This window comes from Macaca nemestrina, chromosome 9 (assembly GCF_043159975.1).
Source record: "Macaca nemestrina isolate mMacNem1 chromosome 9, mMacNem.hap1, whole genome shotgun sequence".
Lineage (NCBI taxonomy): Eukaryota > Metazoa > Chordata > Mammalia > Primates > Cercopithecidae > Macaca > Macaca nemestrina.
In genome coordinates, this window is record NC_092133.1 from 130672429 (window position 1) to 130688139 (window position 15711).

The 15711-nt window shown below is 44.3% G+C and overlaps 1 protein-coding gene across 3 annotated transcripts in view; it reads right to left on the reverse strand.

Annotated features, from left to right (window-relative positions):
• Positions 1-15711, reverse strand: part of LOC105490620 (minichromosome maintenance 10 replication initiation factor) — a 50976-nt gene that overhangs the window by 10266 nt on the left and 24999 nt on the right. For all 3 annotated transcript variants that reach the window (XM_011756430.3, XM_011756428.3, XM_071070480.1), the window contains 8 exons: positions 14475-14591; positions 11696-11895; positions 9046-9146; positions 8088-8198; positions 7883-8000; positions 5241-5469; positions 2788-2932; positions 1750-1868 (listed from right to left, as the gene is read on the reverse strand). In XM_011756430.3, the coding sequence (XP_011754732.2) occupies positions 1750-1868; positions 2788-2932; positions 5241-5469; positions 7883-8000; positions 8088-8198; positions 9046-9146; positions 11696-11895; positions 14475-14591 (1140 nt within the window). The remainder of the gene's footprint in view (positions 1-1749; positions 1869-2787; positions 2933-5240; positions 5470-7882; positions 8001-8087; positions 8199-9045; positions 9147-11695; positions 11896-14474; positions 14592-15711) is intronic.

A 15711-nucleotide genomic window follows, 5' to 3' on the forward strand; every position in this document is an offset into this window, starting at 1 on the left:
ATTATTTACTTACACACACACACACACACACACACACACACACACACACACCATCCAGCCTGGGCAACATAGATAAACCCTGTCTGTAAAAAAAAAAATTAATTAAAAAAAATTAGCCAGTTGGCCGGGCGTGGTGGCTCACGCCTGTAATCCCAACACTTTGGGAGGCCGAGGCGGGCAGATCACCAGGTCAAGAGATTGAGGCCATCCTGGCCAACATGGTGAAAACCCATCTCTATTAAAAATATAAAAATTAGCCAAGCGTGGTGGCGGGCGCCTGTAGTCCCAGCTACTCGGGAGGCTAAGGCGAGAGAATCGCCTGAGCCCGGAAGACTCAGTGAGCCGAAGATGTTGCAGTGAGCCGAGATCACGCCATTGCACTCCAGCCTGGCGACAGAGTGAGACACTGTCTCAAAAAAAAAAAAAAAAAAAAGCCAGTCATGGTGATGTACCTGTAGCCCCAGCTACTTGCGAGGCTAAGGCAGGAGCATCACTTGAGCCCAGGAGTTCGAGGCTGCAGTGAGCTCTGATCGCGCCACTGCACTCCAGCCTGGGGGACAGAACAAGACCTTGTCTCAAAAAAACAAAACCTCCCAACTCCCTGCCGAAAGTACATTATCTAGTCCTAGCTATTCAGGAGACCGAGGTATGAGAATTGCTTGAGCCCAGGAGTTCAAGACCAGATTGGAGAACATACAGAGACCCCTCCAACCCCTGAAGCAAAAATCCTACATTGTCAAAGAAATAGGTCCACGCTATTTACCAAGACACAAACCTATGTGAGTCTCCATTTCTGGCTCATTTATACTGGTAAGCCCAAGCCTCTGACGACTTTATTATTTCCCCTAAGCTAGTTCTGCCCCTGCATTTACGAATCCATAATGAAATCTGTATCTTTATCATAAAATTTTCATTTTTTCTTCTTTGCATTAGGATATTTATTGATTTTTCGAAATGACTAATATAGGTAATTCATATTATCTATGAATTTTATTTCAAGATAAGGAAGCAATACAAAATACTTGTTATTAAAAAGGGTCCTTGGGCATGACAGGGTTAACTATTGATTTAGAGTATTTGAAATGCCAATATAAAAATACTGGAATGGGAAAACTCTCTTTGCATATTGCAAGGCAGAAAATAGCAGCAGTGTAGAGCCATTTAAACATAATTTCACAGCCATAACCAAATGCAAACATTTTTATAATATTGATATCTATTTAAGTCATGTTAAATCAAATTATATTCTTCAGTAAAGAGACAAGGACAAAGCTAAAATCTATTAGAAATTCTCCTGTTCTTCAAACAAACTGATATATACCTACCTCTAGATTTATGTAAAAAACAAATTCTTGGCTGGGCACAGGCATGGTGGCTCACGCCTGTAATTCCAGCATTTTGGGAGGCCAAGGCAGGAGGATCGCTTGAGGTCAGGAGTTAGAGATCAGCCTGGCCAGCATGGTGAAACTCCGCCTCTACTAAAAATACAAAAATCTGCTTGGCGTGCTGGTGGATGCCTGTAATCCCAGCTACTCGGGAGGCTGAGGCAGGAGAATCGCTTGAACCTGGGAGGCAGAGGTTGCAGTGAGCCGAGATTGCACCACTGCACTCCAGCCTGGGCCACAGACTGAGACTCCATCTCAGAAAAACAAAACAAAACAAACAACAGATTCTTGGTCCTACAGCTAAGCACCTTGGCTTTGAAGGACATCGGACATCAACACGATCCTTGAGCTTTTGGGCTCTTACCTCTTTCAGGATGCCTGTGTGTTTTGATTTTGCTTTTAGGATTTTCTGAAATTCCTCAGATTCCAGGTAGGCAAGTTGTTCTCTCCTTTTTTTCCTGGCAGGCTCCAGTTCATCCTCAGCTAGGGCACGAGGAATAAACATCAGCAGTGACCAAGAAATTTCACAAAGCCAGTGTGCCTCATCGACTCCACCCCCTTCCACTCCCTCTTCCTCTGCCTACCAGCCCTTCAAACTTGATCTACCTCAGCTGGTCCCAGCAGGGAACAGCTCTCAGAGGTGTGCCAAGAAGCTAAGTAAGCCTAGAATGTGGGGTGGTGGCAGATTTGACCACTAAATTAGAATCTCTTTTTTACCTTCAAATAGGCAGCTGACTATGATAACAGATAACAACAACGTTAAATAATGTTGACAATTACCTTAAAATGATATTGCCAACTTCAGAGTTTTAAAGATACGGCAATTTAAACAAAGGAATTCTAGTCCTGTCAAAGCAAATCTTTATGCTAATATATATGTACAAAGATCCAATGAACAATCCTATTCCCAAGTATTCAAATTGTGCCCAATTTTATTCCAATTTAATGTGATTATAAAAAAATCAGTTCCAGCTCACGCACGTAATCCCAGCACTTTGGGAGGCCAAGGCGGGCGGATCACAAGGTCAAGAGATTGAGACCATCTTGGCCAACATGGTGAAACCCCATCAATACTAAAAATACAAAACATTAGCTGGGCATGGTGGCATGCGCTTATAGTCCCAGCTACTCGTGAGGCTGAGGCAGGAGGATCGCTTGAACCCAGGAGGCGGAGGCTGCAGTGAGCCGAGACTGCACCACTGCACTTCAGCCTGGCAACAGAGCAAGGTTCTGTCCCCCCACAAAAAAAAAATCAGTTCCACCTGTATAAATTCTATTTAGGTATTCTATACAGGAGGAAATGGAAGTAATTACTTGACACCTGAGTGCTGGTTTGGGTTTAGAACATATTTCCCTTAGAAACAGTTTCTCTTTCCCACTGTTAACTGTGAAACTGCAGCACCTTGAGAAGAAAACATGGTGTTTTTTTCTACACGTTCCTTCACCTCCAGGATGTCCTGAGGGTCCTTTTGCTTCTTCTTAATGTTGTTTGGGTTTGTTTTTGTAAGAATCTGGCCTTTTGCCCTTAATTTGGTGATAGCGGCTAACTAGAAAAAAAGAGACGAGAGAGAGGTAAAGATCTGAAAGATGACAGAGGCACTTATAGACCTGGACCCCTTTTTTGTTATTAACCAGTGAATTCTGGCTGTTCTCTGACAGAAATTGGCAGAACATATCTTAATTTTACTTAGTATTATTAACAGAATTACTAGAATATAATAGCATGGGAGACAGGTCTATATGTTGATGAATAAAGTCTTAGTTTATTTAAATATAACAAGTTTGACATCAGTGAGACTGCAGGTTTCCAGATCCATAAAGGAACCACATCACCATTTTGGAAGTTTTCGAATCAGAATTAAGAAGAATTCCATCCAGCTCTGCCATGGACTAGCTTGTAACCCAGTGAAAACTACTTAATTTTCATGTATAAAGTGGAAATGGGGCTTGGCATGGTGGCTTATTGTAAACCCAGCACTTTGGGAGGCTGAGGCAGGTGGATTTCTTGAGACCAGCCTGTGCAACATAGTGAGACTTCACCTCTACAAGAAATACAAAAATTAGGTGGGCATGGTAGTGCATGCCTGTAGTTCCAGATACTCAGGGGACTGAGGTGGGAGGATCACCTGAGCCTGGGGAGGTGGAGGTTTCAGTGAGCTGTGACTACACCACTGTACACCGGCCTGGGAAACACAGTGAGACCCTGTCTCAAAACAAACACACACAAAAAAGAGAAGGAAATGATGGTATAGCATTGACCTACCTTTGAAGGTCATAGCTGTATGGATGAAATAAGATAATATCTGCAAAGTATGAATCTTTACATAGTAAATACATTCCTGGCCAGGTGCAGTGGCTCATGCCTGTAATCCCAGCACTTTGGGAGACTGAGGCAGGTGGATCATTTGAGGTCAGGAGTTAAGCAGCCTGGCCAACATGGTGAAACTCTGTCTCTGCTAAAAATACAAAAATTAGTTGGGTGTGGTGTGGTGGTGGGTGCCTGTAATTCCAGCTATTCAGGAGGCTGAGGCAGGAGAATTGATTGAACCCAGGAGGTGGAGGCTGCAAGTAAGGCGAGACCGCACCACTGCACCCCAGCCTGGGTGACAGAGCAAGACTCCATCTCAAAAAAATAAATAAATAAATAAACAAATAAATAAACAAACATAGTAAATAAACGGCACATACATATCACAGGTACGGAGTAATATAGACATGTGCCACGGTTATTATAGGTATTACTGTTATTATAGGTAAGGTTTTGGCGTACAGCTAGCCTTTGCCCTTCATTTGGCTGCAGCTGCTAACTAGAGGGAAGAGAGAAGCTTGATCAGGGGACTCAGGAAACAGGCACTTGGGGCTCTGGGTGCCTTACCCCTACTTCAGCCACAGCAGCTCAGCTTTCACCTGTCACGGGACTGGACTTTTATGTAAGATTTGTTTTAAAGAAGGATTCCTGATGCCTGTAGTCCCAGCACTATGGGAAGCTGAGGTGGGATTGCTTGAGTCCAGGAGCGTAAGACCAGCCTGGGAAACAAAGGGAGGCCCCCATCTCTACAAAAAATACAAAAATTAGCCAAGGCTTGGTGGCATGTGCCTGCAGTCCCAGCTACTACTTGGGAGGCTGAGGCAGGTGGATCAATCAATTCTGGGAGGTTGAGGCTGCAGTGAACCATGATTGTTCCACTGCACTCCAGCCTGGGTGACAGGGGGAGACCGTGTCTCAAAAAAAATAAAATAAAATGGCCAGGCATGGTGGCTCACACCTATAATCCTACCACTTTGGGAGGTCAAGGCAAGCGGATCCTTTGAGGTCAGGAGTTCGAGACCAGCCTGGCCAACATGGTGAAACCATGTCTCTACTAAAAACACAAAAATTAGCCAGGTGTGGTCATAGGCGTCTGTAATACCAGCTACTCAGAAGGCTGAGGCAGGAGAATCACTTGAATCCAGGAGGTGGAGGTCAGTGAGCCGAAATCGTGCCACTGCACTCCAGCCTAGGCGATAGAATGAGACTCCATCCAATAAATAAATGGATAAATAAAACATAAAAAATGGATTCCTTAAACCACCATTTTACAGTCTCGCCTCAACAATTCCAAGAATTTTTTTCCTACTGTCAGTGCCTCTGGTTATAAAACACCATCTTCCTCTAGGTTACCTCTTGTAGCCTGACGAGAAAAAGTGTTGAGATAACAGATCTAACTTTCTTCTAATATTATATTGACACTACCATGTTTTCAAATTACACTGACTCTGATCATGATTAATAAACAGCTATTAGGTGTCCGTCTTCCTCTAGCTCTGCCCTACAGAATGCAAACTCAAGTGTTAAAGAGAAGAGATGCCAGTTACCTTTTTGGCTTCTGCTAAAGCATTCAGTTTTGGTCTTGGTGGTGGTGACTCATCATAAAAGAGGACATCATCTCCTTCCAAGATGCCTCGCCCCAGCTTGGGCGTCATTGTGGCCAGGGTTCCCTCCAGCCTGGGGAACTCGGATCCTGTCCGTGGAGGCTGAGCAGGGGGTTGTCTTGATGAGGATGGCACAGCTGGGCTCCTGACTTCACTTGAGCTCTGCAGAAATCTTTAAAGAACATACAGTCAAAATATGCAAACAGGGTTTATGAAAATAAAAACTCTAGAACTTAAGGTGGACTGGGAGGCGGCAGGCAGGCCACCAGCTGGGAGCTAGTTGTTAGCAAAATAATGTCCCCTTCTTGGCTGGTAATTCAAATTTGCACACAATAAGAACAATATTAGCTTTACTAACTCCGCCATTGAGTTTTCTTTGAATAAGCTGTAATTGTCCTAACACTTTAGAACTGATTAGTGTTTTTATCAATTGGTTGTCCAGTGGATGTCATCCGCAGTGCACATAGCTGAAGATGCGGTGTGAACTATATTCCCACCCCTACCGTCAGCTCTAGGGCCTGTAAGAACTCATTGCATCTCCTTGCATCTTCGTTTATGCTACTGGGAAGAGACAATACACGTGAGACATTTGGAAGTCATTAATGAAAAGCACTGTAACTTAGAGATTATTTTACAGCCCCCCTCTTTTTTTTTGAGACAGAGTCTCGCTCTGTTGCCCAGGCTGGAGTGCAGTGGCATGATCTCGGCTCACTGCAACCTCTGCCTCCCGAGTTCAAGTGATTCTCGTGCCTCAGCCTACCAAGTGTTGGGATTACAGGCATGAGCCATCACGCCTGGCAACAAATAGTTTTAAGAGCTATTTTACTTTTATTTTTGGAGACAGGGTCTTGCTCTATCATCCAGACTGGAGTGAACTGGCATGATTGCGGCTCGCTGCCCCTCTGCTTCCCCGGCTCAGGTGATCCTCCCACCTCAGCCTCCTGAGTATCTGGGACCACAGTGTGCACCACCCTACCCAGGTAATTTTTGTATTTTTTGTGGAGACAGGATTTCACCATGTTGCTCAGATTGGTCTTGAACTCCTGGGCTCAGGCAATCTGCCTGCCTCAGCCTCCCAAAGTGCTAGGATTATAGATATGAGCCACTGAGTCAGCCTGGTAAGAGATATTTAAAAACAAACAACAAACCTCAGAAATCATCCAGTCCAAACTTATCATCTGATCAATGAAGAAACTGAGGCCTAGGATCACATTACTCACAAGGGCCAGGCTCAAGATGAGAACCAGCCCGTCCCAGAGCAGTACTCTTCCCAACCCCACACACCCACTCTTGCAAGCTCCAGGCTGTGTTTGCAAACTGCCTATCAAATCCTGCGCAAAGATTAGGTTTCCTTGGCCAACAAAACTCTGAAAATTTTCATTATGCAATGCTTCAAACTGATGGGCACTCTCTATTTCCCACGAGGCCTCCAACTCTGTACAGATTTCTATGCCCACGTATATAATTTATGTCACCTATAGGCTCACAATGAATAGTTCTATAGATATGCCACCAGCACCTCCAACTAATCTGCCTGAGAACAAACCCAATCGCTTACTTTCCCAAAGAATTTCCTCTTGTCTTATCGTTGACTCCCTTTCGTGGATGTTGCCTTTCAGCAGCCCAGATTCGGGATGGCAAAAGGTTCAGCATCAGAGCACATGTGTGAGCCCAAAACTCGGCCCTAGCACAAACTAGCTCTCTGACCTCCAGGCACACTATTAGTCAAACAAGGCTGAGAAGCCCCCGGAGGCTCAGACGCTGTGTTTATGGAGTACGTATGAAGTGCCTGTGAACCGCAGCTCTCACCAGTATTCAGATGACCTGAGTTCAGGAATCATTCATTTGTCCACCTACCATACGCTTTTCCGCTTGATTTTTTTTATTATTGGCTGAAGCCAAGTAACACATTTCCACTTGCTTTTGCCTCTAAAATGACTCTCCATTTTTAGTGCTTCATTTCTATCATGTATCCAAAGAACTGTACTCTACTCACTGGCTCTGCCTGTCATAAAAAACGGAATTGTAGCAAAACCCAGAAATGGCAGCCAGGCAAATCACTTGCATCCAGGAGTTTGAGACCAGCCTGGGCAAAAGGGCAAAACTCAGTCTCTAGAAAAAAACACAAAAATTAGCCAGGCATAGTGGCACATGCCTGTAGCCCCAACTACTTGTGAGGCCAAGGCAGGAGGATCATTTGAGCCTGGGACATGGAGGTTGCAGTGAGCCGAGACTGCGGCATTGCACTTCAGCTGTGGTGACAGAGTGAAAACCTGTCTCAAAAAAAGAGAGAGAGAAAATGACAGCCAGCAGGTGAACCTACGCTCTCCCCCTTCACAAAAACCCTCTTTACATACATGTCACCCCTTTCCCTTCTCCATGGTGATAACGACTCTAACCTGTACCATTTGGTGTTGGGAGTCACCAGTGTAAGAAATAACACAGCCTTAAATGCTATTCAGGTTATGGGAAAACTATTTTACACTTTCAGAGTTAAAACGCAGCCAACCGAAACCTGAAGTCACATTCTAGAAATCGATGAGATGGATAACCCAAACAGGGAATGTTAAATCTGCTCCTCTTACCGCTTCTGTATTTCTTCTGATTTCCTTCTCCTCATCTCCAACATACGCTGCCTCTGTTGCTTCAAGAGTGCTGAGGCCGAGATGGACTGGATGGCAGGTTTCGGGATCCCCATGATCCCTGAAACAGAAGCCCACAGACTGAGGGGGTGCCCTGGGCGGCTGAGGGAACACAGGGACACACGTGCAGCCGCACAGCTGATGGTACCTGAAGTCATGGTTTTGGCTAAATGCTGTTTTAAGTTCCTGGCTCCACACGTCGGCAGGTCCATCAGTTCCTTGAACTCCTCAGAGCAAGACAGGCTCCTCTGGGGTATTCCTGTGCCAGGTCAACACCAGTTTTAGAGGATTCACATTCAGATAGTTTGAGGTCATATGACATACCACTTTCTAAACTCTGCACTCGTAATTTTAGTCATATGTAAACGAAGAAGACAGAATACCAAGAGGAAAGAAAAGAATCCTTAACCTCCATCATTGGACTCAGAGGATGGCAGGTATCCTCAGTATATTTTATTTCTAGTAATGATTAGAATACTAAGCCCTTAAATCTGGGGGTGATTCCACACCCTGTTTCTGGAATACGCACTAAGGATAAGGGTCCCTGACCACGGCTTATGACCATAAGCCCAGGGTGGGGGCTGCATTCTCTGATCAAGACTTGTTTTTATTTTTATTTTATTAAAAATTCTTTTGTTTTTATGACCAAGACCCATTTTAACAAAAGATAACCAATAAGTTTGGCCAGGAAGGTAATGCTGCTGATTCTAATGCCGGATGTAAAGAGGTGGACCCAGACACACCAAGAAATTGTAAAAAGCATACTAAGGTAAGACACAGCTAAAACCAATGTGCTATTTTTTTCCTTAAGGTCCTGCAAACCAGGCTTGATTGCTTTAGGTTAGACCACACAACTGACTGAGTACAGGTGATGAGTGGATTCTTCTTACTTAAGAGTATGAGCTGTATCCATTTTCAACCCGAAAGACTGCTTGCTCGCTTATTTATTTATTTATGTGCATGAATAAGTTCTTTGTGGTGATTTCTGAGATTTCGGTGCACCCATCATCGGAGCAGTGTACGTTGTACCCAATGTGTAGTCTTTTATCCCTAAGACTGCATCATTAAACTGGAGAAAGAAGTTTCTTATGGAAAAACAAAATTACCGAGTTTTTGCTGTGTTTCCTGGATGATCAGGTTTGTGCCCTTAACGACCAGGTTACTCAGAGTGGTTTGAATCTTCTTCTTAGGGGCCACAGCTGCTGCACTGAAATGACAAGTCACCCCAAAAGGAGAATCACTAAAGCCCTAACGCTCTGATGAGGTAAAGAAGGCATAGATATCATCGTTTATGACACACACTGTCAAAATTTCTCAAAACACCATCTAAGAAGACTTTCTTTTTTTTTTTTTCTTTTGAGATGGAGTCTCGCTCTGTCACCCAGGCTGGAGTGCAGTGGCTGGATCTCAGCTCACTGCAAGCTCCGCCTCCCGGGTTCACGCCATTCTCCTGCCTCAGCCTCCCGAGTAGCTGGGACTACAGGCGCCCGCCACCACACCTGGCTAATTTTTTGGTATTTTTTAGTAGAGACGGGGTTTCACCGTGTTAGCCAGGATGGTCTCGATCTCCTGACCTCGTGATCCGCCCGTCTCGGCCTCCCACAGTGCTGGGATTACAGGCGTGAGCCACCGCGCCCGGCCTAAGAAGGCTTTCTTAATGTCCTGGCCCAATAGCATAACTGGTTTATGCACTGTGTCACAGACAAAAAGCTAGAGGCCCTCTGCTTGAGGTCATTCTGGAAGGAAATTTGGCAAATTAAAAAAAACAAAAACAAAAACAAAAACAAAAAACAACCCAATGCTTTGATCTAGCAGTCTGGATATCTTTAAATAATTAAGGATTATGCAAAAATGTAGAATATGAACGACAGCTTTGTTTATAATGTGAAACACTGGAAACACCATTAGTGTTCCCCCATAGGGAACTGCTTAAATGAATTAAGGCAGAGTATGTAAAAGAATGCTATGTGGCCACTAAAAATACATAAGACAAGAAAAACATTAATTATTTTACACTGGAAAAAAAGTGGATACTAAGAATAGGGACAATATGATCTCATTTTATATTACTAAAAATTTATACATATGAAAAAACAAAACATAACACCTAGGAGTATATATACCAAGGAACTAACAGTTTGGGGTCTTTTTTGAGACAAGATCTCACTCTGTTGTCCAGCCTGGAGTGCAGTGGAGCAAGTCAATTTCATGACTCACTGCAGCCTCAACTTCCCCTGGCCCAAGCAATGCTCCCATCTCGGCCTCCCAAACAGCTGGGACTACAGGCGTGTGCCACCATGCCCAGCTAATTTTTTTGCATTTTGTGGAGATGGGGTTTTGTCATGTTGCTCAGGCTGGTCTCAAATTCCTGGGCTTAAGCAATCCTCCTGCCTTGGCCTCCCAGAGTGCTGGGATTATACATGTAAGCAACCGTGCCTGGCCTAGAACTAACCGTTTTTCAGGTGGTAGGATTATAGTTGGTTTCTATTTTCTCCATTGGTTGAATTGTATGTTCTTTTAAAAGACTAATATACATGTATTGCTTTTAGCAGATTGGAAAAATTCAGAAATCATTTTAAATCTCAAAAACATGCTTACTGTTAAAAAAGAAACAGGAAGTGAGTCCTCTGGCCCCATTCCTGTTGGATTGGGACCAAAAATCTATGTTTTATTCTTGGATCAACTGTAGCTGCCTCGTGCCAAGTCCTCAGATATACTTTATATAATGTGGTGACGAGGCCACTGATTACAAGCTTGTCCAAACCATAGCCCGCGGGCCACACGCAGCCCAGGATGGTTTTGAATGTGGGCCAACACAAATTCATAAACTTTCTTAAAACATTAAGAGACTTTTTTTTTTTTTTAGCTTATCAGCTATCATTAGTATATTTTATGTGTAGTCCAAGATAATTCTTCTTCTAAAGGGGCCCAGGGAACCCAAAAGATTGGACACCCTTGGATTACAGCATCAGGGACTCTAGTGACCCTGACTCCCCAGGCAAGGGGCCATGGATGCCTGCCCAGCATCGCCCCACTCCCCGTGTGGGGCTTCATAGTATATTCACTCACTGAATGAAATTTGGGTTCCACGAGGTCTGTAGCCTCACTCAAATAGTAGTAGGATAAATAATTAGAAGGGTGTTAACACTGTAATTAACACGTTTTTAATGGCCCTGACAAAGGTGCACTATTCACATTAGAAGACAAAGAGGGGCTGGGAGCAGTAGCTCATGTCTGTAATCCCACCACTTTGGGAGGCCAAGGCAGGCAGATCACCTGAGGTCAGGATTTCGAGACCAGCTTGGCCAACATGGTGAAACCCTGTCTGTACTAAAAATGCAAAAATTAGCTGGGCGTGGTGGCATGCGCCTGTAGTCCCAGTTACTCAGGAGGCTGAGGCAGAAGAATCACCTGAACCTGGGAGATGGAGGTTGCAGTGAGCTGAGACTGTGCCACTGCACTCCAGCCTGGGTGATAGAGTAAGATTCCACACCAAAAAAAAAAAAAAAAAAGTTGAAGAGAAGAGTGGGCTGTCTTAAAGTTCAACACAACATAAGTCAATCTGTCTGTCTCCTGAAAGTTTTTATCTCCACCTGGGAATAAAAGCAGTCTTTAACCAACTTGTTTCAGGCAATGAGTGATGAAAGATAAAACCTGTACAAGTATCCTATGACGGTTACAGGAAGGTACAACTAGTAGGTTTAGTCTTTGATAAGCAAAATCCTCTGCCCAAAAGAAGCCCCGAGAACATCTTACATTGAAGCTGCATATGAGGCAGAAGAAACTCCTCCGTAGTAAAAGCCATCTTGGCACAGTCGTTCTTTGAGGCTGGTGCCTCTGCGGGCAAACTTCTTTGGAATTCGTCCTCCAGAGAAGGTGGACTGCAAGTCAGCGCGCTTTGCACTGAGCTTCTTGTACTGAGCCTGGACATGGTACTGACAGTACTCGCAGTCACGCTGCAAAAGGCAGAGCAGTGGCATCAGGATGAGGGCGACAGGCCAGGAAACAGCAGTGAGCAGACACAGTTCCTTCTCCCCACTTCCCGGAACATGACGCAGGAAGAGTCCTCCCTGCCGACCTCCACGAACATTCCCAACGTGGAAGGGGTACTCAGTCCCCGAGGGGAAGAAGTTCTTCCCTTCGAGGCCCCTGAAAGCACTGTTCTGATGAAATTCCCCTTGCCCTCTTTCTACAAAGGAAATCAGCTTCTAGGATGAACCTCAAAAACAAGTTAGGTGAAAGAAGTCAGATACACAAGGTCCCATGTTGTAGAAGTCCTTTTACAGAAGAGGCAAATCCATAAGGACAGAAAGCAGATTAGACGTCACCAGGAGATGGAGGGAGTGGGGATGGCAGTGATGACTTTATGGTGCCAGTGTTTTCACAGGGTGATGGAATTCTGAAACCAGGGAGCTGGTGGTTACACAACTAAATACCATTGAATTATATACATTTTTAAAATGGTTAACTATTAATTTTGCCCCAGTAAAAAATAATTTAAAAACAAAATCAGCTCCCAGAGAGGTTTTTCTAGCTGTTTCTCTGGTTGATCCTTGGACAAGTGCTATCCTTTCAGTGACAGAAACAAAGAGAGATGGTGCAGCGTTGTTCTACCGAGTGAACAGTAGTTATGGTGTCAATGGATTTTTTTTTTTTTTTTTTTGAGACAGAGTCTCGCTCTGTCACCCAGACTGGAGTGCAGTGGCGTGATCTTGGCTCACTGCAACCTCTGCCTCCCGGGTTCAAGTGATTCTTGTGCCTCAGCCTCCCAAGTAGCTGGGATTACAGGCATGCACCACCACACCCAGCTAATTTTTGTATTTTTACTAGAGACGGGGTTTTACCATGTTGGCCAGGCTGGTCTTGAACTCCTGGCCTCAAGTGATCTGCCCACTTCGGCCACCCAAAGTGCCAGGATTACAGGCATGAGCCACCGCCCCTGTCCAGACAATGGATTTTTAAGAATCTAGTTCTCATGGGGAGATTCGTTAGGTACTTCACTCTGAAACCGCATTTTCCAATCGTCTCCCACCTTATTGTTTCCTGCCCACCAATTCATTTAATAGGAAGGAATAAGGGAATAAAAAAAGCTGAAACCAAAACCTGTCATTTAATCCTTTCAAAGAACTCTAAGAAGTACCTCTTCACATCTACTACAATGTCTATAACGAAAAAGAAATACAGTAACAGTTGCTGATGAGGACAGGGAGGAACTGGAAAGTTCATCCATTGCTGGTGGGAATGTAAAACCGTGGGGCCACTTGGGAAACCAGTCTGGCAGTTCCTCCAAAATCTAGACAGTTACCATACTGACCCAGCAATCCCACTCCCAGGTATATGCCCAAGGGAAAGGAAAACATACATCCACATAAAAACTTGTATGTGAGTGTGTTAGCAGCATTATTCATAATAGCTAAATGTGGCAACAACCCAAGTGTCTATCAACCAATGAAAGAATAAAACAACATGTGGTATATCCATACAATGGAATATTATTTACCCACAAAAAGGAATAAAGTGTTGATAAATGCTACGGCATAGATCAATTGTGAGAAAAATTATGCTAAGCAAAAGAAGCCAGACAGAAAAGGCCACATATTGTGATTCCATTATATGAAATGTCTAGAAGAGGCAAATCCATAGAGACAGTAAGGTTAGTGCTTACCAGGGGCTGGGAGAGAGGAGACTGGGAGTGATTGCTAGTGGGTACTGGGTTTCTTTCCGGGGCAATGAAAGGGTTCTGAATTTACACAGTGGTGATGGTTGCACAACTGTGTGAATGTATTAGAAATTACTGAATTGTTTATTTATATTCTTTTTTTGAGACAGAATCTCACTCTATCACCCAGGGCTGAAGTATAATGGTGCGATCTCGGCACACTGAAACCTCTGCCTCCTGGGTTCAAGTGATTCTCTTGCCTCAGCCTCCCAAGTAGCTGGGACTTCAGGCACCCATCACCAAGCCTGGCTAATTTTTGTATTTTTAGTAGAGGTGGGGTTTCACTATGTTGGCCAGGCTGGTCTCGAACTCCCGACCTCAGATGATCTGTCCACCTCTGCCTCCCAAAGTGCCGAGATTACAGGCCTGAGCCATCGCACCTGGCCTGAATTGCTTACTTTAAAAGGGTGAATTGTATGGTATGTGAATTATACCTAAATGAAGCTATTATTTTTTTTAAAAGCCCTAAGAAAAGGTATAATGGAGTTAAAATATAGGTTAAAATATAATTTTCATTGTATTTCATCATGTTTGCTCTGTGGAACTATAAGAATTGAAGGCAAACAAAAATTCTGTCTTAAACCTCTTGGTCAGATAAAAGATCACTTTCCTAAGAGGTTAAATCTCCCCACCCTTCCCCTGCTCTCACTTTTTTAAACTGGCAATTATTAACCACACATTAAATTTTTTCATTTTGACTCTTCCTTTAAGTGGGACACTCAATTCCAAACTGGTCATCACAGCTAAAGTACCTACAGTTTATTCCTAACTGTTCTTTTCTTTAGCAGAAACCATCCTAACAAGGCTGAAACCAACCAAATTCACAGTCTGCGTGCACGGCTCTCCGTTCTTCTTCTTGGCTTTACAGGTTCCCAAGTCAAGAGCTTCACCCATAATTAAGACCTTCTGAGGATGATCAATAGATAAACACACCTGTAAGAAAAAGGTGGGGCAGGAGTTAAAGACAGACAAAATTATGGCCTTTTATTAGCAGGAATAGAAAAAAGAATGGGTGGTGCTGATTTAAGAAGGTTACTGCCGGGCGCAGTGGCTCATGCCTACAATCCTAGCACTGTGGGAGGCCGAGGCGGGCGGATCGCTTGAGGCCAAGAGTTTGAGACTAGCCTAGGCAATGTGGCAAAACCCTGTCTCCACAAAAAAACACAAAAATTAGCCAGGCGTGGTGGTGCGTGCGTGTAGTCCCAGTTACTTGGGAGGCTGAAGTGGGAGGATCACTACAGCCTGGGAAGTTGAGGCTGCAGTGAGCTGTGATCGCACCATTGCACTCCAGCCTGGGTAACAGAGTGAGGCCCTGTCTCAAAAAGGAGAGAGGTTTTACTGGTTTAAAGGAATCTGAAGCCAGTGCTCTGTCAGTTTTAGAAACAAGGAGAGAGGTTTCACTGGTCTAAAGGAATCTGAAGCCAGTGCTCTATCACTGTTTTAGGAACAGAGGTGCAGAAGGCACCTTCAGTTCTCTTCCCATTTTCCATCCTTTCCTTCATCTTTGGGAATGGAATCCTGATTTTATCTGGGCTGGCCGAGTTCTCAGCCTTAGGTAATAGATCCTGTTTCCTGTTTTCCCAGCACTCCTTAGAGCTAGCATTAGTTATGTGATAAGTTCTAGATGCTCAGACGTAAACAGGAGTTGGTAGGGAAGCTTTTGCTTTCCTGATAAAATGAGTTAGGAGGCTGGTTCCCCCTTCCTCCTCACTTCTTGCCTTGAATGGAGATGACTGGAGGGAGACAAGTTCCTGAAAGGCCTCGCTGAACTCAGCTCTCTCCCTTCTTGTTTGCAATTCTCCTCGTGGAGAGACTGTACCAAGAGGGACTGTCCCAAATAGCTCGGTCTTTGTCCTCACCCCTCCTATGAGAAGATCTCCTACAACACTTGAGCTCAATAAGCCAAGTGGCCTCCAGGTTATAAAACTCGGATCAGGGTGCTTTCACAATCCCTTCACTGCAGGGTGAAGAGCGCCATGAGCAGACAGGACTCTGCCTGCCTGGAGTGCCTTTCCTAAGCTTTGGTGGACTGGCTCAACCTAGATCCTAGGCT